At 37.9% G+C, this 26,766-nt stretch overlaps 1 protein-coding gene across 1 annotated transcript in view; it reads left to right on the forward strand.

The window, feature by feature from the left end:
* csmd2 (CUB and Sushi multiple domains 2) overlaps nt 1-26,766 on the forward strand; it is a 251,381-nt gene that overhangs the window by 98,469 nt on the left and 126,146 nt on the right. Inside the window, 9 exon segments of the mRNA XM_051955076.1 lie at nt 17,913-17,940; nt 17,942-17,962; nt 17,964-18,005; nt 18,007-18,028; nt 19,675-19,679; nt 19,941-19,965; nt 19,968-20,012; nt 24,719-24,806; nt 25,932-26,056. Of these exon segments, the coding sequence (XP_051811036.1) occupies nt 17,913-17,940; nt 17,942-17,962; nt 17,964-18,005; nt 18,007-18,028; nt 19,675-19,679; nt 19,941-19,965; nt 19,968-20,012; nt 24,719-24,806; nt 25,932-26,056 (401 nt within the window).

A 26,766-nucleotide genomic window follows, 5' to 3' on the forward strand; every position in this document is an offset into this window, starting at 1 on the left:
CACTAACCCCCTCCTTTGGTTTTCTCTCTTTATGCACCTTCAACTCATTCTTCTCTGTTCCTTGTTCTGCCTCGCATGCTCACTTTCAGGTGGCCGATATGCTGCTGATTAATGTGTTCATAATTACCACATAGACAAAGAAGGGTGATTAATAATAGTCATTTAACATAATTTGAACTGCAGCAGAGTTTGTCTAAGTGTGTGTCTCTGAGTGTATTTGCACAGCGTCATGTCACAGGGTCTTGTCCATAAATAACCATGTGTTTATCTGAGAGTGCGTATATGCTGACATTCATGCCATCATGATACTGTGCATGAGACACCATATTTACTCTTTTGGAGTCAATACATTACTGGAATGCAGCCTTGAGAAGAAGATAGATTTTTTTTTTTTTTTTAATGACTCTGGTTAGCTTGATATGTTTTTAGAGAAATGTTTACTTGGATTGACAGACATCACCTTTATAGTGACAGTTCCACTGGGATAGTCCATAATGACTCACTCTGCTTTACATCTATATGTTGGTCTACGATATGTTATTATGGAAGAATCTCTAGGGTTTTGCAGTCTAGTCAGTGACCACCCAGCCCAATGACATGGGCTATTAAAGCTTCATTAATCCACACAGTGAGGGAATGAGGATGGGGATGATGTGCCTGCCCACATACTGCAACCACTGCAATGTCCTCTGCGGACCCAGATTTTATATATATATCTCTTACAGTAGGGTGTAACTTTGTCAGTGACAGCAAAAAAGCATTATGTTTCCCTCTGAGATCGTCCAAAAGTAGATACATGCAGCACTAAAGCACATAGACCGTGCACATACACACAAATGAGTGTCGATGCAACATACATGCATTGTAATTATTGTAACAATTATCATCAGGAGCCACAGACCAATCAGTGAAAAATTCTGCCTGCTTTAGGTCAAGAACAAACTTACAGTAAAATAAAAAAAAAAAAAAATGCCAAAGGGATGAAGTCTGTTTTTCTCACATTATGTAAAGCTTTGTACTTACTTTTAAGGAGAATTGATTACAGTTGGGAACATCAAGAATTGTTTTTCAAATGACTCCCTGTTTAGCACATTAGTAGAATTTGTCTTCCAGCGTTGTACATTAATTAAGAAAGATCAATGGGTATTCCTTTTCTTTTCTTTTTTCGGTAGTTTGTGGAACAACAGTTGCCATTTGCAGCATTAAGATGGGATTCAGATACTGTGGCATTTCTGTATTCACCTTACATAAACCCTTCATGTTTGCCTTCTGAATGTGGTGCCTCTAATGTGTGATCAGGTGTTTCAGTTTAGCTCTAAGTGGATAATTCATCTTTGAAAAAAAGAGTGACAGCTAAAGGCAGCATTAAAGCCTGACGTTGCACCTTTTTTTTACTTTAAATCACTGCAAGGTTGAAAATTACACAGCTGTCCGCAGCTGACCTGCTGTTGCAATAATTTTTGCTCAGGGCAAAACATTATTTATTATGGGACTGGTGAAGATGGATGTTAATGTAAGCAAGAAAATGACATGTCCCAGAAAATGTTGCTGAGTGGCACGGTGATCTGCGGTCAAAGTTTTGTCTCTGCTCTCTGTGCAGGCAATTACTGTTAAAGCTGCAGTAGGCAGAAATCTGGAAAAGACCAAAAAGAAGGCAGAATTTGAAAATATATAGTCTCCCTCCTGCAGCTTTTCCCTTTTGCCGGTGTCTGAAGTGAAAGTTCCCCGTCTAACTCACTGGATTACCACATCCTGGATCTTGTTATTTTTGCTGTCTCATCTGATCCGTGAAAATCCTTTTAGCTGAAAAGTCGGTAGCAGAAGTCTCCCATCCCAAGCTTGAATACTTAAAACCTGAAAATGGAGCCATGAGGAGGTGCATAAGTCTAGTTTTCTTTCAGACCACTTGAATTCCAATATGTTAAAAACTTAGTATGAAAAGCTGTATGATGGTAAAATATACTGTCTATCTCAGCTTTAACACAAAATCACATTTAACTAGTTGATAACAGCAAAATAACTAATAGAACATGACAAAAACCTTTTATGGTTGTTATATTCTTCTGTTTTTGCTCCATGTACCTGTGCTACTAATCCAAAAGACATAAAAGTAGAGCCTTTTTATAATTTTGTTGTACTAAATCAGTGCTTCTCAAATAGCAGGGGGCATAGACAAAGGGGGCGCAACAACTGGGAGGAAGAGGTCCGTCTACGCGGAACTAATTAGTTGAACTATTGTTTTAATGTCAGCCTGTTTTTCACGGCACATAAACTGCGCTGCCATTGTGCAAGTCTGTAATTGTGTACTTGGCAAGTACCGACTCCCAAGAACGCATCTGTAAAACAGTCTATGTATGCAATTAGAACACCAGCGTATTTGATCACGTCATCACTTCGTCTCATCTGCTCTGATTGTTTTTTACCAGAGGTGTCCAACATGTGGCCCACAGGCCAAAACTGGCCGGCCAGATGGTCCATTTCGGCCCACAGGACTACTTTGCAATGGGTAGACATTGCAGAGAAGACATTAACTCTAAATTGTAAATTTGTAAAACTGTAAATTTTGAATCATTTCTAGACCTTGACAAGTTGTTTTAATCATAAAGTAAAATACTAGATTGTTTGGTTCCAGAAAGGTTGTTCCTTTGTAGATAAACTGTGATCTGTAAATGATCAACTGAGGCATAATACTGTTAAAATTGAACATGTTTTTCTTCAGAAAGTTCAGTTTGCTCATAATGTTTTGTAAAACGATATTTCATTAAATGTGAACATTTTCAGAATGTATTTTTTTGAACTAAAAAAATTGGAGTTATTATAGGTTACTAGTGATCTAATTTTACTGGTCCGGTCCACTGTACTAAATACATTGCAACACCTATTTACACACTGTGTGAGAATATCATGTATGACTGTCTCTATTAGACACAACAGACTCTAACACATTCTTATGTAATGTGTAGATTTAAATTGCTGTTTCGTCCATATAAACTCACACATTTAGTAGGTGCTTTGTGCCATTTGTATTGTCACACACACCTGCAGCAAGCAGCATCAGTGGATATATCATGGCTAAGGTGGAATAGGGGTGAAAGGTTAGTGCTGACTCAGGTGGAAGCAGATGGAGAGGCCTCTTTTAATTGGATGTTTCTTTTTTTAATGAAGAATCGCTCACAGCCATGTGTGATATATAAGAGACAGCTCTACTCTTCTACCTTGAAGTGTTGTCAGTCCTTTCTCTTGCCACTTTACTTGATTGATGACATTAATATTTACCCGCAATTCCCGTCTCTTAACATTGGACAAGATATTAAATGAAAATAAAGCAGAAACACATGAAAGAGATTAATACCTTTTAAGGCTGTATAAAGTATATAGCCATAAAAGACTATATGAGTGCATGTTATCTCCCTCAAATGGTTTTAGACTGGAAGACCAATAAAAGCTAATGGAAAAAGAGCTCAGGCTCTATCAGCTAGAGCGACTATCTCTCCATTGTATAATGGAAGAGAACTTGGCCCACTTCCACTTTGCACAGATAACTTAAAGGCTTAATTCTACCTGGCCTGTTTGAAATTTCATGTAACATGGGGAAGGAGATTCAGAAATTGCTTTGAACAGATGGAGACCAAAGCAGACCCAGATAGCAAACTATGGGTGAATCAATGTTGAATCTATGTTGAGACCTAACGTAGAAATTATACAGAAAGCGCAAGGTTGATAAAATGTTGAGTCAACGTTTGCTTTTCAACCATAAATCACACTTTACCCAGATAGCAAAAGATGTTAAATCAATGTTGAATTTGGGTTAAGAAGGTTGAATTTTGGTTACGGTTGAAGACTGATGGTTGGATGAACGTTGATTCAACAACATTTTGTTAACATTGAAGTTTGTGTTTAAAAGATGTCATTGAATCTACATTGTATTTTGGTTTCATTAAAATGTTTGACAGGTCAATGTTTAATTAATGTTGAATCTATGTTTGCTAACATGTAATCTATGTAAGCAAACGTTGACTCAACATTTTATCAACCTTGCACTTTCTGTATAATTTCTACGTTAGGTCTCAACATAGATTCAACATTGATTCATCCATAGTTTGCTATCTGGGGAACTACAAACCCAAATTAAGATGATATGATGTAACAGAGAAGGTACTCAATTCAGTATGTTTTAAAAATATTTTTAAGAACATTTAATGGCAATTTACACTGTGTCTGAATCGATGTCACTCTTTTTGAATTTTTACGTGTGTATGTCGTTATGTCTTTAAATCTCTGTGAGATCTCCTGCTTGAATTTAGGTGCGAGGCCATGTGTACACCTGAACCCGTTTTCTTAGCTCTCGGTCACCTGCCAGCCCACAACAGTTTTTTGAATGCTTTCATTTCACCATCACTCTCGCGACAGTGCCAGCCATTTGGAATTGGAATTGGCATCCATCAGTCCCGCTATCTAATCTAACTTCTGCACTCTGTCGTCCTACAGTCTGTTTTCACACTGTATCCGATTTTTACCTTGTATCATTTACACCGTCTAAATGTACGACAAGACAGGCACACTCTTCGTAACCATTTTATTCTCACTGTCATCTTTCTGTTCTTCTAACTCTGCAAGAGAAAGACAGAAGAGATAATACTAAATATGGCATCTATTGGATTGCATATTGTCCCAAGAGTAGGCATGAAGCAGAGTAAGACAGAGGGAAGGATTACAGGGAGTGGTGGAAAAAGAGAAAGAACAAACCCTAATCTCCCCCTCCAAAAAAATCAAAACAAACCGAAAACCAGACAAAAGTCCAGTGAAGACAATAGTAAAATAAAGGCCTTCTCTATCTTATTTGCATCCTTCACATTTCAGCTCATGCATTAGGAAGAATCCTTGAATGGCTGCACAATAGAATGGTTTTGTCAGCGCCCCTTAAACTGATTCAAAGAATACAAACACATAATGCTCCTGGGAAAAATACTGTGGGTGGACAGTAGGAAACACAGTGCAGAAAGGCAAGGCGGTGACTGTAGAAGATGTGGTTGAGTTTTGGCAGTTCTTGGTGCTTGGGTGACTCATTTTCTGTGTCCTCTGGAAACCACTCATCTCTTGCTTGATTTCTTCCATCATCTCTTCCTTCCACCATAAAACCACTTTTCTCCCACATTTGCCATTTGTCTGTCATGGAAATCACAAATCTTTACTTTCACCCTGAAAAATCTTTAACATTTTTTTTTAAAAAGCTACCATTGCTCTATAATTTTTGTAGACACTTTGAAAGAGACATGTACTGTAATATATTTGGACATTAAGTGAGCAGTGCCACAAGGGGCAAGGAGTCTGGATAAGATGAAAGTGGGGAGCAACTGGAACGCCAGCTGTCCATCTGGGGTTCATCCACTATCCCTTTTCATCTTATCTGAGTAGCTCATTACCACATGCAGGAGACAGCCAAGGGGCAACATGTGGCTCAACAATCAGGAGAGCAATATCATTTTTTTTTTTTTTTTTTACATTATGAAATGAGACAATCACCCTCATCAGCACTAGAAATGACAATTGCATATAAGAAGACACTAATATTTATAGGTTTTCAGCATCACACTGCCATGAATCTGAAGTTGGTGCCTTTGTCAAAGAGGTGAAGCCTTGCCAGAATTAGTTTTTTTAGTGATTGTATCAGGATTACACAAAAGCTATTTAGCAGGACTTTGCAAAAACCAGTGAAGAGGTGAAGCATGGGCAAAGAAAATTTGATGTAGATATGGACTAATTTCTTTAAAATTGGCCTGCGCTGTGGGAGTGCGCTTCTCAGTACTAATCGGATTGTCCATCTCAAAGTCCTTTGTATGGAGGGTGGACCTTTACAAGCTCAATTCATTCTCAGAATCCTGACTCAAGTCCGAAGTTGATTTCAACTGTAATTTAAATTTTCTCATGCATTTTCAAGCATTGTGACTTTCAATTCAGTAGTAAAAAGCAACATTTCAGATTTGTTAGTTGCTTTAATGCTTCAGTTTAAATCAAGAATATCAAACATAGCAAAGACAAAGCAAAGAGAAGAAATATTTAATCACCCCAAAGAGGCACCAATTTAAAAAAGATACTTCTAAGAAGCTCCAAGAGACATGGTTTATAGGCGCCGCATGCATATTCATTACACTTGAATTGTTTGAATTATTTTATTTTAATTACTTTTGTAGCTGTCTGCAATTGCAAATACAAACCCATAGCAGAAGCATATTTATATATTTACCATGTTTGTAAATAACAGCATTAGTACAGTACAGAAGCAACAATAATGCTAAGAGGGATCATGAGACTTACATCAAATAGAGTCCTCTCCCAGTTTAAAAGCAGCAGGTAGTTTCCTAATGTTTTTGAAGAAGATAGCTTGTGTAAGTTGCAAGGCACAAATGTGAATCAAATAGTTCTCCAAGAAAATATCATACACATAGTTCAACATCTATCAAAGTGTCGTTTAGAGACATCACCTTCTACCAACGAAAGTCACATTAATTGCCGCATGTGTTGCTTTTTGTTTGGAAGTGGTCTGAGTATGTGATATTGTGAAGACAGTGTCTTCTCATAAGAGCTGATACAGATGCAAGCACAAAAAATGTACTTGACAAAGACAGCAATGGATCCATGTTGGTGCTATGGACAAGTAAGAGTTGTGTACATAACTTAGTTTTAGTCCTCTTTTCTCTCTTGTACGAGCCTCTTCAGAGTCCACCTGCAAAGCTGCCAGAATAAGTAGTGCAGTGGGAAAAGAGAGTAAGGAAACACTGATCACTAACAATAGTAAAAGATAAGGAGAACATTGCAGAAGATTTAAGAGCTAAAGTATCAGTTGTATACTGGAGTGGGTGATTTAGAGTAAAGCAGTATGTGGGTAGTAGTCACTGATTCCAAAAATGATGTACAAGTAAAGACATGGTGGATGTTTTTTTTCTTTCTTTCTTTCTGAGCACGCTGTGTGGTAAAAATGTCTCCCTATCATTAATCCTCCCCAAGTCTATTTTCTTACACACATTATCTGCTTATTCAAGCAGACTTGTGTAAGGATTAGCATGCAGTATTTAGTGAAAACAACAACAAAGGTATCACACAATAATAATAATAGTAGTAATAATAATGATAAGAATGCAAGTCACATTGAAATGTAAAGAAGACTTGGGGCATTTCTAACCTTTGAATTTCTTACAAGTAACCCTTCAAAATAAACATAGATAGACTTTAATTGACATTATTACGTTTCTTTATTTTTCCCACTTGTAGTTAATTAGCTTACTTTATACTCGATGTCAGCCTTTATGTCTGTATGTACTGCACTACCATATAATACGTGGGAGCCTTGGGGCTTATTGTTTTAAGGCAAGAATTCTGACTCTGCACTTTCAGTGCCTTCATTATAAAAAAGTGCACAGGAGCAGATTGCATAGCAACATAGGTTTATATGCCATTTAGTTTTATGAATACCAGTAAGTTGCTGTTACTAATAGGTTGCTGTTAAATCGTGCATGCATTTAATAACCACATGAACCCCAAAAATAATCATAAAAAAGATCCATATATTTATTATTTACTGAAACCAACAGTGGTAATTTGTGTATAATACAGTGGTAGTAGTACATCAACACGATAAAGTAAGATATATCAGTAGAATTGAACACGTAATTTCTGTTATTAGTGGAGTAGTGTGATCAACATCAATAAACTGTAGGTAGTTTGGGACCCTACAGAAAATACTGAATAAAATAATAGTATTAAATTGAAACATTTCCAGATAAATCAAATTTTGTTAAGCTTTACCCCTAAACAAGAGTAGCTTGGAAAATCCAAACTGAATCTCCATATAATCTTCTATCTCCATGTTAGGAGATACAGGAGAGTCAGTTTGACATTGGGCGAATTGAATCGCGTTTCCCTCCCGGGACAGTTTGGTACGACCAATCATAGTACAGGAGGCGGGAGTTAATGCTGCGTCATCTTCAGCGCCTCGAAGATGATGCCGGAGGAGGAGGAGGGGGGCCAAAGCGAATCTTTTTGTAGTCTCTTGGCGTTTTGGATGGCGTTAGTCGTTGCCTCTTTTCACTTGACGTTTCCGACGATGAGGAGGCAGTGGATGGCTCGTTACTTTCGGCTTCTTGGCATTGGTTGTACAGAGGAAAATCCCGTTCCAAATGTGAGTAAATTTAAGCAACTTTTACACATACGCACCGACTTGGTTTGGCTCCGATTTAAAGTTATTCCTAACACCGCTAATTGTTCGGAAGGAGTCTTTTGTTGCGTAGCCTTTTCAAAAATAAGTGTTGTACTTGAGAGTACCCCATGTATTCGCTGTTTTTTGTGACAAAAACGGCAGTAATCATTCACCGCGACGCTTTCTCAGCTGCATGCCATTGCTGTTTGGACTACATGGACTACAAGGTCGATTTGTTTGTGCGTCACATCCGTGTTACGCTGATTGGTTCTTTCTCGTTCAAGATGCATTCGTTAGCCCCTCCTTTTTGAAATCGTCTCCTATCATCACAATGCCAGACTGCCTTTATTTGTATTGATATTAATACATAAATAAAGTCAGTCTGGATTTTCCAGGCAAAAACAAGAAGAGATTCTTTAATATTTATAGTGCATGAATGATAGTTAACTTGGTCAAGTATCTGATGCTAAATATGTCCTCTGGTATAATAAACACAGGCAGATACATCAAGTGCATTTAATCACACACATGTACGTATAAATACAAGCATATATGCCCACAAAATCCTTGGGAAGTGTTTCTACTAACCTAACAGTGTAGTTATTTCAGGATGCTGTGGTATCAGGGGAATGCAATGTGCCGACTGCGTTTGGGGGATTTGACAGCGTTGCCAGGTTCAATATCATTAGCATGGTTTCACCTGTCTCCTCACATACTGCGTCATCTGAGACTCACTTTGAAAAACTAACATTTCATATGCACAGGCCACGGGGGAAAACAACGAGTGAAGGGGAGGGATAGGTAGGAGAGAGGAGAAGAGTAGTTGTCCAGCATTATAGCATAAATGTCCATCACAAACTGGCTGTCCATCTGATATTGGATCTTCAGTTCTTAATGTTGTCACAGTTTAAAAAAAAAAAAAAATCAGTATGATGACAATTTCACTGTCCTCTAGGACCCCAGCCTGTCATTTTTACGCTTTGTTTTTGTACACTTCACAGAGCATGACTTTCTGTTTAGCAGACTTTTTTTTTTCCAGTCATATTATGATGTTTGCTGTTTTTCTTTTTCTATATCTCCTCAAGCCTCTTGCAGCAGAGAAGGATGATGTCCCTGTAATCGGCCCTGGGATGCTATTGGCATTTGTTTATTGTTGTGTTTGATAGATCTACAGGGAGAGCTCAATTACCACCGCTGTTTTTAAGAGTGACCTTGAAAACTCATTTGTTTTTCTCTCTTTAACCGCAGATCCAATGCTGCCCGCAGACGATAGTGCCAGTTGAGAAGTGCACACATATTGTTTTGAGCAGTGTGATTTGATTGATGGTGTATATATGTGTGCATTTGTGTCTTGATAATGGTATAGGTGTCGTATCAGCTGGGTTTGACAGAAGCAAACAAAATGGAAGGAAACTGATAAACGAGCTACCACTTTAACAGTGTCTGTATTTGTCTTTGGCTTCATTTTAGTCAAATGAGCAATTTGTGCTTTTGTGGGTCATTTTGTCAAACATTCAATAATCTAAGTCATTACGCTCTGCATGGTTTGCTCATCAGCACTGTTCCACACTCCATCCAATAGCTCTTTGTGACTTTGTCTACCTCCACCTTGACTTTCAGAGCAAGAGTAATAAATCACACTGATGTTGGGATCAATTGTGGAACAAGTGGCACTACAATTTTACTTGCATGATTTGAATTTATATATATTTGTCTTTATTTTATCTTCTTGACTCTGTACCTTTTTGACTGTTGCAAAAATATCTCAAAAAGTTATTCTCACATTTTTAAGCAATGAAAAGGTCAATGCTGCAAGAAGCCGATTATTTTATTTTTATACTGAAAGACCCAAAATTGGCCTTGTTGGATGAATTAATGGGGTCACTCTTTTCTTTTGTGGGCTTTTGTTTTTTGAGACGCACTGGGTCAGGTCATAGTACTTTATTTATTTATTTGTCCTCTTCTGAGCCTCTTGTGTAATTTTGGCAGTGTACTTTGGATCCATATTATGCTTGAATATTTCTTTTTAACCAACCTTCTGCAGACTGGCAATCAACTTGTCATTCGGCATTTAGGTTCACCTTCTGCCTCACACAGTGCTATATTGCCACACTCCCATGTTGGATACTTCACTGTCAGGACTATGTATTCACTGAGGCAGTCCTGGCCAGATTTACACCAGACGTGGTGGATTCCATGTAATCTCAACAAATTTATTTTGGTGTCATCGAACCAAAGATTATGCTCCCAATATACCCCATAATACCAGGCTTCCTTTTACATTCTTTAATTAGATTTCATCTTGCAGTTTTGTGCCAAAGAGCTAGAAAGGATTTTTTTTGTTTTTGTTTTTTTTGTTTTTTGGACACCATCCACACTTTGTTCAGTCTCTGTTTCGTTGTCTGCACTGATGCAGAAACTATGATTTCCACTGTTGACGCTTGTGAAAAGTGTGAGGCACGTGCCCATTTGTTTTACAGGGCTAGATTGTGTAAATAGTGCACTGTCTGTGGCATCATTTTAGAAGGACATCCACTGCAAATCTGAATGGTGGTACTGTTGTTTTTTGGGGGGTTTTTGGGTTTTTTTTTACCTGAATTTTTGCGGATCTTCAATAAACCCATACTCTTTTCTTTAAAATCTAACATATTTTTTTAATGCATGTTTTTCATGTGGAGCCATGATGCATGCCTATAGGTCACAAACAATAATTAAAAAAAAAAAAAAAAACAGGTCTTCATGTGTTCACAAGTCACTTTATAACAATTTTCATGCAATTAGGTTCCTTGGAAATTCTAATTTGCATGTCAGCGATCACTAGTGTGTTCCTCTTTTGCATCGAGCTTTTCAGTCTAGGGCCTGTATTTTTCACTTAAGCTTTCTAAAATATTTGTTTATGATTGTCCATGAGAAGAAATACTCTACTTATCAACTTAAGAATAAGGCATAAGGTTATGCAGTTTTGAATCATTTCACTTTTAGATGATATTGCACATCTGTAAATATAGACAACACAAAATCCAGGTATCATAGAAGGCATCAGTTTAAACAATGGGTTAAGTTTAGGTTGCATTTTAGCCAGAGATTCAGTCTGTAAGGTGCTGGTCAGTGACACAGTTTGAACATACTAATCCTGGTCACTCTCACATAAGCAATGCTGCTATATTAATGTTGTAAATGTAAGCAGTCATTTCTGTAGACCAAGTGAACTACAGGAAACAGAAACCAAAAAAGATAACAAAACAAAAAAAAAAAACACTTTCACTTGTCATTTCTCTGACTTCACTTGAACCTGTTTCTCCTGATTAGTTGTTCTTTGCCATGACCCAGACTATGCTGATGTCCCTGATAAACATTTCATATTGTTTAATGTGACTGTCATGCCCTTGGTGGGAAAATCAGTTCACATTTTCTTGACTGGACTTAGACTTGTGCTTCTGTGGCTACTATACATTTCTCTTTGATAAATAAAATAAAACAGCATGGCAGAGTGTCCTGTCAGGTTAGTTTTAATTTGCATTGGTATTAAAACTGGAAGAATATGCCCTCAGAGAACTACTGCCCTCATTTTATCCCCGTCTTTGAAAGGGAGATCTTAGTCTAGATTAAAATGCACATTTGTCAACTGTTAATAAACTGCAAGATATTTGGTAAATGGTAGCCATAGCCATACAGTTATCCCTAAGGTATATTCTGACATCATCTGTATTTCCACTGATAAAATTCCTTACCACGGACGTGAATTTGTAGGAAGTTTTCAAATAGACTTCAAGTGATGTTTAAAAAATAGACTAAGCCAAAGGGAGCAAAGCTGAAGGTCCAGTGCAGTGTTCTGCCCAAAAGGAAATTTCTTTCAATCAGTGTCCATATTGTATGTTGTTTGAGGGCAGAAAATTAGTTGTGGGAAGGAAGAAAGTAATCCCTCAGAAGATTTAACAAGACTTTCTGATGAGGCCAGAGGTCTCCCCATGAATAATACATGAGGACTGAGAGAGGAAGAATAGTAGACATATTGGCTCTGCTGGACCAGGGAGTCTATGGGTAGAGTAGGTATGTTGGCTCTGATAGGTCTGCAACTTCACTGACTTGGTCAGTCGAGGTTTTAACAGCGCCTGCACTAGCTTTTTTTCACTTAGAGCTTCATTTTAGTGCAGCACACACTCATGAGACATAACTGCCCTGAAGGCCTTTCTTTATACTTTGGTCTTAACTTATAGTGTAAGGTTGATGTTGTTTACTGCCTGGGTGGTTGTTGTTTGAAGAAATTAATGAATTGTGTTGAGGATTCTATGTTGTTTGGAGCAGGACTGGTTCATTTAAACCCCCAGTGTATGTTTGGTCTCAGCTACATCTGAAGGTCACAGCCACAGCTCCACTGCCAGAGCTTTAATACCGCCATTCTGGACTTAAGGGTCTTCCACACTGATTAGTTTTACCTCAGAAGGATGTGGCACATGTGTGTAAGTGTGTGTGTGTGTGTGTGTGTGTTAGAGGAAGCAATGGAGAGAGGGCGAGAGAGAGAATTTATTAAGATCTGCACACATGTTTGTGACCGTGACTAGTTGCTAGCGGTGGTGTGCGCATGTGTGTCTGTGTGTACATCTGGATAAGCTTGCCTGAGCTTTAATTCACACAGCCTCATTAAAATGCTGGAAGTTTTGGCTTTAAAGTCACTGTGACCCCTGGTCTGCCGTAAGCACCAGGACCCGCATACTGAGCAGCGTTCTGATTGATCTGCCTAAGTAGCTGCAATTAATGGGAACGTTCTTCGCCGAGAATCTGCCCTCTCCCTACCACACACATGCAAACACCCCTACACAAATACAGCCATCAGATGCTATATCACAACAAATTCCTGCGCTGAAAGGTGCTTTAAAGCATTTGATCCTAATGTGGCGCGAGTGACCTTTGAAACGTAAACTCCGCCCCTTACTGATTATGCATATAGTAATTTGACACCCTGCCCCTTGAACAGAAAACAGATGACATGAAACAATGAATCTAAAGTAGATGAAAGACCCATTCCACTGGGAAAGGTTGCTGAATTGCATGGTGACAATGACCTTTGTTCAAAATCCTGAAAGACATTAACAATTTAATCAGTCACATCCCATCAGTATGGAAAGTACCTCTGTGCTAGTGTTATGTAATTGGATTTGACCGCTCTTGCATATTCCTAAGACCCTCAATCATAATGTAATAGTGAGAAGACAAGCCAAAGCAACAGGGATTTGTACATCTGATTTCAGATACCCAGAACTTGGTTGTTTAAAAGACTTACCATTATACCATTTCAGGCTATTTTTGATTGTTGATAACGTGCAAAGTGAGGAAAGCATGTGAAAGGTAGTCAAGGAGCTGCATCAAAACTCAGTTTTTTTCCAAAAGCTCTTTTTTTTCAGTGTTTGGTTCACTGCTCAGTCCCCAAAGTTAAGTACCCTACGTACCCCCACTGGCTTCCTCTATCACCTTGCCTTGCCGAGAATACATTTCTTGGACAGTCATCAAAAGTCTGACTCAGACTGAGGAGCTTTGGGAACTGGAAATGGAAACTTATTTAGTCCTGCACTCTCAAGACAATTCCGCATAAAATCTAATACGGCCAGCCAGACAGAGAGAGAGAGAGAGTGAGAGGGTGAGGTGAAAAGGAACAATAGAAGTAGCCACATTACCCTTCAGGAGACCTCCATCAGGCTGTTCAGGACTTTTTCTGTTGCTCCCTATACTCACTTTCACTCTGAAACTTTAAGGTTTTGCACAAACAAGGAGCCAGGAAAGAGAGACAGATGTAACATCAGGCCACAATTATAATCCCTGCTATAATCTGCACTATAATCTGCTCACTCCTAATGCCATATTTGCTAACTGTCTAATTGATAAGTTCTTTATCCTGTTTCAATAGACAGAAGAATCCAAAGTCATTCTTTACTGATGTGGATTCCTGCAAGTTGAGTCTGAATCAGATTGCACTTTAATCCAAAGGCAGGATGTCCCTGTGGTGAAAGGTGCAGCCACAACCTTGCAAGAGAACAGTTTGCATTAAAATCCTGGTACTGTTGTTCAGAGGCCTTTGTGGAAGTCAGGGATCATATGCTGTAATTCGCTGGTGTGAGATTTACTACCCAGAATGTTTCTATACTAAGAGATAGAGGTGATTTGGTGCCCACTTCACTTGATAGTGCTGTTCCAAACGTACATGTGCCAGACGCTACAGGAGCCTCCTCAGTGCTTTATCTTTTACCTTCTCTTAAGAGATAAAACATCCCTTGAGGCATGCAGACTGTCTTTATCAGCCTTGAACTTGCCGTTGTATATCAGGGACAGTGCCATATGACATGGTTCACGTTCATGCTTCATTTGGATTATGCCACGCAGACTTTAGGCCACACTGGAAGATAAGAAAAATTATTTTACAGTCAGCTAAACAACTTAATTATGCCCATAAAGATGGAATGTGTACGCGATTGAATTGATTTTGAGCATTTCCTGCGTATCATGTGCTTGATTTACTTCATTTACCCATCCATTATACTTTAGATAAACGGCTGTAAGTCAAGGGTAGTTATTGATTGTTCAGTAAAGGAAAGTACAATGGGTTGCATTAAGCAGAGCTTCATGTCACGATATCAGTTGATTGCTTGAGCAGCATATATATAAAGAGGCAGGTAAAGATTTTTAAAAAATTAAACTTGTTTGATTTTCCTGCTTTAAAAACTTGGTGTAAGGGTTTTATTTCCAGGGTTAATATAATTTGTGCATGGGAAGTAAGCAATCTCTATATTATAAGAAGCAGCAAAATGGTGTTTGTCATGCAGCAGAGGTTGAACTAAGTGGGTATATTGTTGTTGTAACCGAAGACATCAAAACTTTAAAAGTATACATATGGAATTGTGTTGTAAGCCAAAAAAAAGTTAATCTTCAGTATTAATCTGCAATTTTGAAAATAATACAAATAAATAAAAAGCATTGAATGAGAAGGTGTGTCTGAACTTCTGACTGGTAGTGTAAGGTTTGACATTGGGGAATGGTTCTAACCTAGATCTGTTTTCAAAAATTTGATTCCAAAGGAATCATGAACAAGTTAAAATTTTGAATACAAACAGTGTACTGCAAACACCTTCTGTGCCATTAGTCATGCTAATTGAATGCATCTGTGTCCTCCTGCCTCCTAATTTTGTGACTGTCTTAATAAAGTCTGAGTACATTATTTTCAGTGAATTATTGCAGCTAAGCTTTTGCAGAATTGCTTGAACAGTAGCAATTCTGCTACTTGTACCAGCACAAATCACCCGCCCCTCAAATAACTGGACTCAAAAATTGCTAAAACCTAGGATTGATAAGCTGAATCCCAATCTGATTCTGAGTCGTAAAACACAAATGATACCCAAGTTTTTTGCAAAATATCAGCTTAAATGTATGGCGATGCTGCTGCATTTGACAGCATTGTTTGAGAATATGACTTTTTGGAGTCCACAGCACACGATACATGCACTATGTGATCACACACACCTGGACATAATTGTTTCATTAGGGAAGCTCCCTTCAAGGAAGTCTCTTAACCAAGGACAATGTCATCACTGACTTACAAGTTGGGTAATGGAGGCCATAACAGTTCCATGTTGAAAGTATACATGGCAGAAAAAACAACAACAAAAAAAACACACTGTGTCATATTCGCTAAAAAAGTGAAATCACTGACATTTTGGTATGCCATCTCTCTTTTCTCCCTCTTGGTTTGTCGTGCTTGCTGCCCAAAACTCTTTAAAACACCTTTTCCACTTGGTTTTCTGTCTGTCCTTGCAATCCTCAAGGTGAGTTGTATTCAGCTCGACTAATAGGTGGAGCTAATGTACAGTGCAGCTGTGGCCCCACTGCAGCAAAAGTTTACATTTTAAACCATGAGGGAGCCATCTTCATCGAAAAAATACATGCTACTCCTGCTTGCATCCAGAAAGCTACATGGTTGTGACAGATTCAAAGAAAATTCTATTGTGCAGTCAATAATGCATCTTCACTAAACACCATCGATAGACTTAATCTTGCTTTCTTGACTTTTTTTTTTTTATTGGAAGCTATAATTATCAAGTTTTATCCTTTTTTTGCTGCATCAGTACACAGAGGTGGTTTTGCATTCACAGAAGAAGTGTTATTAGTTTGCAAATATGCTACTTTTCTCTTTGCCTGTTTTTTTTTCTTTGTTTTATTTAAGTATTCAATCAAAACTTTGACTTTGCCCTCTCTCTGCTTTTACTCCAATGCCGTCTTCTCTATGGGTATTAACGATGACTGGGTGGAGGTGTACCTTTTAGTGTATCTACTCCAAGCATATATCTAGGTTGGTGAGACGAGGTGGACACAGTTGGGGAAATGTAATTTACAGTTGGGGAACTGGAATTTATGCAGACGCTTGTTCAAATGTATGCCTCGTTATATTGGTGCAGATACTGTATGTGTGTTTAGGAGACTGTGCATGATTGTGCTAGTGTGTCTCAAGACACAGTGTGATGTGTCCCCAAATGACTTTGGCTTTAACAACTGAAGAAGTGCCCAGTAAGCAACAGCCCTCATTAGCATACAGATCAGGAGGCACTATAAGTGTTTGTGAAATTTAATTCACTATTGCTTTTCCAAAGCAATAAAAGGAGTGTGTTTTCTCTACAAATGTCAGTGCTGGTCTTTCCTGTTCCCATTTTTTATTGTGCCACGGTTTGGTTAAGAGTTGTTAAAATTACAGCTCCCCTTAAGTACCAGGCCCTCCCTTTAATAGCTCTAAAAGGTGTAGCGTTTTAACACCTCCAAGTCATGGCCACATTAATTTTGATACATTAGTATAATTACCATAAACAAACAAGACAATCACCAGGAAGACTGGCAGGTTCTGCAAGCCTCTAAATATATTTTCTGCCATTGGGCTTGACTTTATTGGAAATATGATGGATTGACTAAATGCTTCATGCCACAAAACAGAGGCACAAGCAGAGCGACTTTTTTGCAGTGGCAGATAACGTAGGAGGAATTGGTTTCAAGAATATTTATTCTCCCAAAATCCTTAGCTAAAGTATTGATGAGGAATTGTGTGTGCACCAGTTGTTGTAATGCATGCATTATAATCTACTGTACTGTACCTAACACGTTGGATTATGTCAATTTTGTCGTTTCTTACTCAATAAGGAAAGTATGCAGTCGAAACATGTCAGCAAAGTAAAATCATACTTTCCTTATTGAGTTGTCGGTTTTAAAAGTAACACTATTTTATTTGTACCTAACACGGCTACAATTTGCACACATGGTTAATGACCAGTGGCATGACAGCTTGAGCAAAATATACAAAGATGGTAGTGCAAATATCTGAAACAGATTTCATGTACTAAGAAGTGTGAAATTGACAACACATATGTTGCAGATCTTGGTACATGCTTAAAGCTGTGTATCATTCGTTCATTCGTTTTTCAAAATAAAACCAAAAACAAAAAACAAAATAACGACTCGTTTTTTTTTCAATATTTGTTTCCAGACCCAAACGAAAAAACGGATAACGAATCTTTTTTTCCGATTTTTGTGCACAATTGGAAAATGGACAAAACGGATAACAGGGTTAGGGGCCGGGTCAAGAATTAATTTACAGGCATACAGGATATGCTAACCATTGCCTGTTTACAATCTGTATGGTAGTATGGTAACAGTCTTATGGCACTCTTCTCTCTATTTTTGTCTACAGGTTCACTGGCCCCAACCTTCCCTCACCACATTATTAGCAGCAAGAACTGGGCTTCGACTGCACTTTACCTCTGATGGCAACCATAAACTGAGAAGGTTTCAGCGCCCAGTACCAAGGTAAGATAGGCAGGTCTTTTAGAATCATGCCATCGTATTCCCCATCTCTTTTGGGGTGCTATATGTTCAGTTTGTAAATAGGTATTGGGGAATGTCCAGACAGTTATGATATTGGACTTAAACAATTCATGGTCCACCCTAAGGATGGATCATCATATTTAGAGTATTAGATTCTCAATGAAATGATACTCTAGTGTCACAGTCAGAATTTAGCTGCACTCCCATGTTGAATAAACTCTTCTATACTTTCCTCAGAGCAGACAAAACTAACAGACAGGCAAACTAGAGTGATAACTGTCACCCGTTTCTTGTGCATGTGGGCATCATCTGCCTTTGTAAGATTTTTTTTTCCAGTTTTGAATGTGGGAATAGCAGCACACATTATTTCCACAATTTTGACAGAATATGTGTGATCGTTGTCCGAGAAACAGAATGCAGGATCATTATGAGAGTGCAAACATGATTGCACAAACGCATACATGGTGACACACAAAATCCTCTTTGTCCCATGGACCCATTTCTGTCCCATTACTCTAGAGGTTCAGAGCGTCAGGCTCAGAGAAGGGATGAGTAGAGAAAATGGATTTAGTTTGTCCTCACAAAAAGGTGATCTCTGAGGACCCCGCCTCTAGCCATCTGCTGGAAATTTCAGAGACAATGCGGAGAGAGAATGAAGAGAGAGAACAGGACAGAAGAGAGAGATGAATGAAGAATATGTAAAAAGATGGGAGTGAGCCTGTTGGATTACAGGTTCAGTGTTGGATTAAATATGTTAAGAAGATCAGAGAGAAAGGGAAGGACTAATACTTTAATTAGATTAAACAATTCTGTCACCCCCCACGCCATAGTGACCATTCTAATGACGGCCGTTCCCCTGATTTTCACTGCAGTAGCTTCTTAGAATGATGAGTGACTGAATATCTCTGTGCACTTTTCCTCTTCCTGTTGTCTTTTATTTTACACACCACAAGAAGCAGCCACACCTCATCAAACCCTGTGACTAATAGCTCAGCTCTATTACTAGGAAGATGCCAATAGCCTTTTTATCCTTTTGTAATCAGGTTCACAAAACTAAGAAGAAACTTTTTTTATTGTAATTTCTCTTCCAGACTCTGTTCATAATAACAGACTTTTTGACATATGACTCAGTTAGCTTTGAATTAAAATGCAGCTGAAACAGAGGAAAGGATGAAAACACATTTGCAAAACAAGTAAAGTTCTATTGTCGGGAACCGTCAAAGTAATTTAATAGGATGAATGTGAAGGGGAGCACAGATAATGCTGATGGTGTTTTGGAAATTGGTGAATAAATATGCATTTAAATGAGACTCTTACTTGCAGTGATAACTTCTAAAAAAAAAAAAAAAAAAAATAGAAAGGGGGGAAAAAAAACTTTTGCTGCAATTATTACCAAACTTCATGATTTAAACTTCAGCTTTTTATTGTATAGACATGAGTGGTTTTGCTCCTGATATTCACTGTCTCCTAGTCATATTAATGGGTTTAAAAAAAAAAAAATCAGGAACCTTCATTCCAGAATGATAGCAGGGAAATTACACATTGTCGAAATCTTTCCTTAGCAAAAACAAACATATGACTTTTAAGGTTTACCATAAAAGTAATGGAATGTTGTTGCTCACTTGAAGTCAAAGTTGAGTTTATTGATCAAAAATCATAGTATTCTTTACTGTACTGATAATTTTTAAACACTTTTTTTTAAACAGTTAGCTTTACAATACTTTTGTCAAAACTGATGTGAACATAATTGCTGTGAGCAGTGGTATATGGTATAAAATATCCGATATATATGTATTGCTGGCTGCACGCATTAATCCACTGGTGGATTTGTGGTGTCATCATTGCACTTTCTACCATCTCATCCCTCTCTGCCATGTTGTCTCCACAGTGAAAGAAGATGACTGAACTTAAGTCCCGGGGGTAAAGATGTTGCCGAGCAAAGACAACCACCACAAGATATCAGTGTGTGAGTTTGAAACTTTTTTTTTGTACAAATATACACACGAAGACAACTTATTCAGTGCCAATGGGTTATTATCAAGAGATTAATTTACCTCTTGAAAGTCTTGAATGCACAAGCATGAGATTAGAGCTACCTGTACATAGAATTTTAAAATGGAGTGCCTCTCTAATTCTGCACTATATTCAGAAAAAAAACAGTGTTTTGCTGCTTGAGAAATTGCATGTACGGTCACCGCTATTTCATACAAGGAACTCTACAATAGAATTACGATTTTATTTCACTTTTTTGGTAAGCATGTAACTTGGGTAAAAACAAAGAGAAATCTCTTCAAATTGGAAATGAATTTTCTGGAACAAAAAGGCAACAACATCACAGATACTGCAGTCTTACTGCACTGATTTCCTGAATGAGATGCTGAGGGAGTTTTATGCCTCCGCCCCGCCATTGAAAGCGGGAACAAAGCACAGCCTTGCAAGCCTGACAAGTCTGAGGGCAGGCATCAATGGATTGCCTAACTGCCTTCAACTTAATTAACGGCACCGAGCTCCACTCATTCAAACTCAGTTTTTAAATCTGTAATTAAGTGCTACAGAAAGGGTGAAAAGATGTAAATTTTCACTACCCTCCTGTGTCAGTGTCTGACTGAAACTAATTAGAAATTCACCTACGCTGCCACCTGATACAACTTGAGGTCTTATCCATAAGGTATGAGATGATATTCAGCTGTGTTTGGCTTGACGGAGCAGACAAGGAAATCGAGGGCTGTCCTGTCCTGTTTTTGTTTTTTGTTTTCCCCCCCTATAAAGTCAAATGAAGATGGGGTTGCATAAGTTGCAAATGCCATAAAACTCCTGAACAAGCATTATAAAGGTCCAGATGATCCACAAATGGTGAATCTCTCAAGTTTAATATTTGCGTATCTGTGGACACAATGACAATCATTTCATCTGTGTCTAGATACAAAAGTTTTTTATTTACGTAAGCTCAGGCCAGAAGCTTGGCAACTGCTATGTATGGTGCATGAACTGAAGCTAGGTCAAAAATATGCACTCATTATTATACTAGTTAGCTTTTAAATGCATAACCTTTTGTGCGTAATAAATACCTTCTGTTAAACGTTTTTATACACCATCTATTTTTTTGAAGTAGAAGTCTTGTGACACGTTATATGTAACACTGTGGAACAGAAAAATTTGGTGCCTCTCTGATGCTTGCTGAGAAGGCTGACAAATTATTTCTGTGACCTGTTGTCTCCACAGAAGTAGCCTCAGGAGTTACCGAGCCTCATATGTCCTGGAAAGAGGAGTGAGGAGCAATGTTTTGTCATCTCAAATTGGCCTAAACTTTTTCTTTCCTCTCCATTTTTCTCTACACTCTGGTGAAGTCTGCTCTTCTGACATAACTTTTGATTTTCCCTGTGACTTGTCAATATGTACCTTGTTAATTTTATAGTATCTGCCTATCTTTCTGTTTTCATTGGCCAGTTTTTAATTTGTATACTAGCTAATCATTGCTGTCAGAAGCCCAATGCTAGTGAAAATACTTACACAGTGGTTCAGGCTACCATACCGTTGCCAGTGACATAATTAATTTTCATAAGGCCCTCATGCCTTTTTGAAATGTTTTACTGAAATTCTCGTGAGTTTTGCTATTTTTTAGCCATTTCTATAATCCATAGCTAATTATTCTATTTAGCAGTGGTACCTTAAGTATTGCTTCATCATCTCAAATCAGTTTCTTGTGGTGTTGTGTATCATAAACTTGACATAGACCCATTCATCGTCCAAATTGCTTTTTTTTTCTTGTGTCAGCTGTTTGCCGATTTATTGACAAGTGACCATGGAATAAACGGGATTGTAAACTCTTTAGTGATTTGTACAAGAAAACAAAAACAAAACACTTGACACATTGAATTTGTATGCAAATTTCTTTTTTTTCTTTGCTCTCTTTTTTTTATGTGAAAAGCAACCTTACTGTCTCCACAACTTGTGTGTCTGGCTCTTGAAGATGCCAGGCAGTCCTTTTCACTGTTTCGTCTGTCTCACCTGCTCTTCAAAGTCAGGTTTTTATTTTTTCCTCTATTCCTTGGCCAGTGAAAAGGGTAACTGTCGACTGTCAAAGACTGTCATGCAGTTGCAAAGGACACCCATTCTGCTCTGGAGATGCACTTGTAATAGCAAATGGACAGCAGTAATTGCATTGGTCTCTTTTCACCGTATCTTCTTGCCCTTGTCCTTGCTCATCCTCTGAGTTCGCTGTTCATTATCCCTTTCAACTTTATTCGAACATTCGTAACAGTAACACCATTACAGCTATGAGTCACTCAAACAGAGTGCCACAAAGAGATAGATGTTTCCGGCATTAAGAGCAACCTGTTGAGAAACAAAAAAACCAAAAACACACACACACAAAAACACAGGTGCTTTGAAGTAATGATTGCAATACTGCCTTCAGGCAATGTACTACTTATTATACAAACTTTTGAGTTTCTCTTTGTTTTTAACCCTTCTGTCAGTCACAAATAGTTTTCCGCCATTGGCAAGAGACATGCTTTTAGGTTGTCTGTCCGTCCCATTTTTCAGGAATGCCTGAAAGAAATTTCTTCAGATTTAAATAAATATTTGCCAGAATTCAAGGATGAATTGATGAGAATTGGGTGATCCAAGAGCAAAGTTATTTCACAAAGCACTGTTTTGTACACTGATAATGACAACGTTTCATACAAGTGTTTGTCCTTGTGGTTATGAGACATAAATCATGGAGTATTGATATCTCATAACCACAAGGACAGTGTTCAACTCCACTTTGGCATCATAATGTTCTGAAAGAAAGAACTTTTCTAGCGATTATTCATTGCCATTTCAGCTCAGGAACAGAGGTGGAAATTCTGAGCATATTTCACATTTTATGTGGTCAGATACTGAATCTGTGACCCTGATCTTGGATGGCTACTCTAAAACTGTGGTTATTGTTTACATCTTCTTTGCTGCGGGTCTGAAGATGTGTGTTGTCAGCTTTTTGAATGTGTTGCTCCTTTGCAGCAGCATCAATATTTGATCAACTGTTTACTGTCATGACTGCCACAGAATCAAGGCATATGAACACACAGAGGGAATGTGACTTTTTTTTTCTCTCTAAGTCAAGTTAAGAGACTTCAAAATCCTTTCCACATATGTAAGACTGGACAGACATGGATATAAACTACAGCTTGACTTGATGGCAGAGGCATATGACAGTGAGATTGTAGTTCCTCTATAATTTCCATTGATCTATTGCTTTTTTTTTTTTTTTTACATCACACGCCACATTACATTTTGCTTTATTTGAAAAGCCAAGATCTTTATGGAAAATCTTGTCTGGAGTTAAAATAATAAAGTCAGTTTCTCAGATTTTTTTTTTTTGGTTTGTCCACACAAAAAGGTGATCTCTGAGGAGCCCACCTCTAGCCATCTGTCGGCCATTTCTGAGACAATGTTTTCTTTTTTCATTTTAAATAATTAAATCCTTGAAAGTCTACTTAAGGACCTCATCATGCTGAAATGTCTGTGATTTTCAGGTTGGTCACACTTTATTTCTTCATATTTGAGGCAATAATTACTTTGATTTGATAAATTGCAGCCCTTTTAAAATGACAGAGCTGTCATTTCTAACCACTGAAATCCTTAAAATTGTATGTTCCAATGTTTGCATCAAATATCGGGTTCAATAAATTGTATTGCGTGGATAAGACAAACTACATTATTGTTATTTAGTTATCTATTGCCTCTGCACCAAGTGACATGATTTAACAGAGCGCCACCAAGAATGTGCACTTGGACAACATGTACTTGATAATGTTAAACACGTCAAGATCTGTGCTGCTGGACTTGATTCACGAAATGTGAGTGCAGCGCAAATGTCAAGCACTTTTCTTGTACCAACAACAAAAGGCTCAGGCAGCTGTTGCAACCTGTTCAATTCCACTCACCAATCTGTTTACCTTTAAATTTGTTCTGTAATGATAAAGTTGCAACTCATCACCAGAAGAGAACGTAATCAGAAATAAAATAAACAAGCTTGTAATAATTAGGTTTAAGATGAGACACTGCAGGTGGATAAGGTAAAAAATTTTAAATGGTGAATATCATCAAGAAACTCCCCAGTTGATTACTTGCAATAAGACAATAATTGTTTTGTGTTTATAGTTTTCTGAAATGTTATGTTTGAATATGCAAATGAGATAGGATTTATCAAAAAAAAAACCCTCATTTGCATTAATTTCAGGAACCAAAATCTGAACTTTGGGTGACACATTGGTTCAGGCCAGATTGTTTTCATTTTGTTGACAATTTAGAGTATTATGCTTTTACAGCGGGGATTTGTGATACCTTTTTAAACTCTTTTTTGGGAATAAAATGTTATAAATCAATCTCTGACTAATATATGAACAAACCCCTCACTATAGACCTTTTTATAGTATAGACATGAATAAAAATGCAAAGCTTGGTCTAAGAATATGCTCAGAATATGAGAACTATAATAGACCAAACACACTTTTTTTTGCCTGTCGTATCTCATTTTAATTTAATTGATTTACTTTTCATATTTAATGGTCAACATATTGGTTAGGAAAATTATACATATGACTGAGGATCTATGATTTTTTTATATGCATGATGTGTGTGTGTGTGTCCTTTAATGTTTTTCTCCCTTTGTCTTTTATCCCTTAGTGTCGCAGATGGGTGTAGCTCAGGGACACAACATGTGCCCAGATCCTGGGATTCCGGATCGAGGAAAAAGAAAAGGCTCTGACTTCAGGTAAGAACAAGTGAAGATTTAATTCACTGGCATCTGCAGCTGAATAGGTTAGGAGTCCTGAACAATCATAGGCTGATTCACAAAATACCATGGTAGAACTGAAAGCTCATCCAGTTCCTAAAATCCTTTGTTGACCCTATTTTCCATATCCTAGATACATTGACTTGAGCTATATAGTATGCATTTGTATGGATTCCTTTAGTTCTTCTAATAAGTAACTTCAATCTTCAACAGAAGCCTTTTTCCAGTTTAATTGTCAGGGCCTAATTATCTTGTGAAAGAGGTATGAAAGTGTTCTGTGACAGTTCACTGTTAAAATTTTATTGTAATATTTTGTGGTCATTTCATTTGTCTTGTGATAAAACGTGAGTCTTAATCTTTTCTACTTCCAGTGTCTCTTGGAAGTCAGTTATTCCATTTTTTTTCTCTTTAGTTTTTTAGTAAAATTAAATGTAATGGAATTATAATGGAACCACCTACATTTATTAATGAATGGCGCAACATCAGGATTATGACAAAATGGAAATAGTTTTCTGTTTGTTTGTTTGTTTATTTTTTTTTTACATTTAAATCCATCCCAAATGTATTCTGATCTCCTAGTTCTCTGTGGTAGGATTTTAACTTCACACAGTTTAAGAAGTTTGAATCAACAGTGAGCTGCTGTGGGCACGCTTGGGTGTTGTCCCCACATGAGGGAATGCATTTTGAAAAGTGGATGTTTAAATTACCCCGTGTCATGCCCCATAAAGCCCCTGCAAGCAAACCAGATGGAGAAATTTGTGCACCAAAAGAAACACCTTGCTATTTGAGCCACTGCACACTAATAGGCTTCCCCTGTGAGATAGTGGTATCACCGGTGGGATTATGGAGTTTTGCTCCTGTCAGAACCATTGTCTCTATCAGTGGTCAGCTGTAACACAGACAAATGGGTAACATCCGTCTCCCACAATGCAGCATTTTTTGGAAATCATAGCCAGTAAGGCAAAGAAAACTTTTTTTTTTTTTTGTCCCAGTAAACATTTTCTTGTTATTCTAACCTCTTCTGCAACCCTCTGTGAAATAGTGACTTTTCCAGGGAAGGATTGTGGTGCTGATGTGTTTCCCCTGTATGCAATCTAACTGCAGGCGAGGAGCTACAGTGCATTTTTCCTGTGATGAGGGCTATGAACTGCAGGGCTCAAAGAGCATCAGCTGTCTCAGAGTAACAGACAGCTACGTAGGCTGGAGTGATGATCGACCCATCTGCAGAGGTAAGGGTGGACAAGTCCTCACCAGATTTGCACATGTGTGATATAGCATGTGTAATATGTAATATTCCCATATCCTGGTGCTAATCATGTTTGCTAATGAGTCTTCTATGATTTTGTATAGGTAAGTCCAGTTTTACTTTTCTCCATATTTTCATTTAGTTTTCACTCTTGTGTTTTGACTGACCTGACTTTGACATTTGGCCATTTCTTTTGCTTCCTGTTGCTAAGCCATGCTGGCACAGTGCTGTCCATCAATCATGTCTTCATCACTTGTGACCATTTTTCTGACATGCAGGACAAGCGATCAGGCATCCCACAAAGTTGTACTGATGCTGATGTGATCTGTAGCTTTCAATTTCAGCAGCAAGCCTTAGTAAATAAATGAAAGATTAGAATGTTAGCTTAATTGGCATAATGCTTGGTTTATTTGATGGGCATTCATTTGTTGAAGAGGCACATATGTGCTGTTTTTTAAGATGTCCATATGCTGTTTTCTTATATGTTGGGAGACACTAAAGGAGCAAAATAAGTAGTCACACAGCATGACGGTCTCACAAATAGTTTCACTCAGCTTCATACAAACAACAAACCTAAGAGCCACTCTCATCCACTTCTTCAGAATTGGTTTGCAGTTCAAACCAGGATGGCAGAATTGCCTCAATATGCAAAATAACTTTACAGTTTGAGCAGAGTCGTACAGTAAGTGTAAA

This window comes from Acanthochromis polyacanthus, chromosome 11 (genome assembly GCF_021347895.1).
Source record: "Acanthochromis polyacanthus isolate Apoly-LR-REF ecotype Palm Island chromosome 11, KAUST_Apoly_ChrSc, whole genome shotgun sequence".
NCBI classification, from domain to species: domain Eukaryota; kingdom Metazoa; phylum Chordata; class Actinopteri; family Pomacentridae; genus Acanthochromis; species Acanthochromis polyacanthus.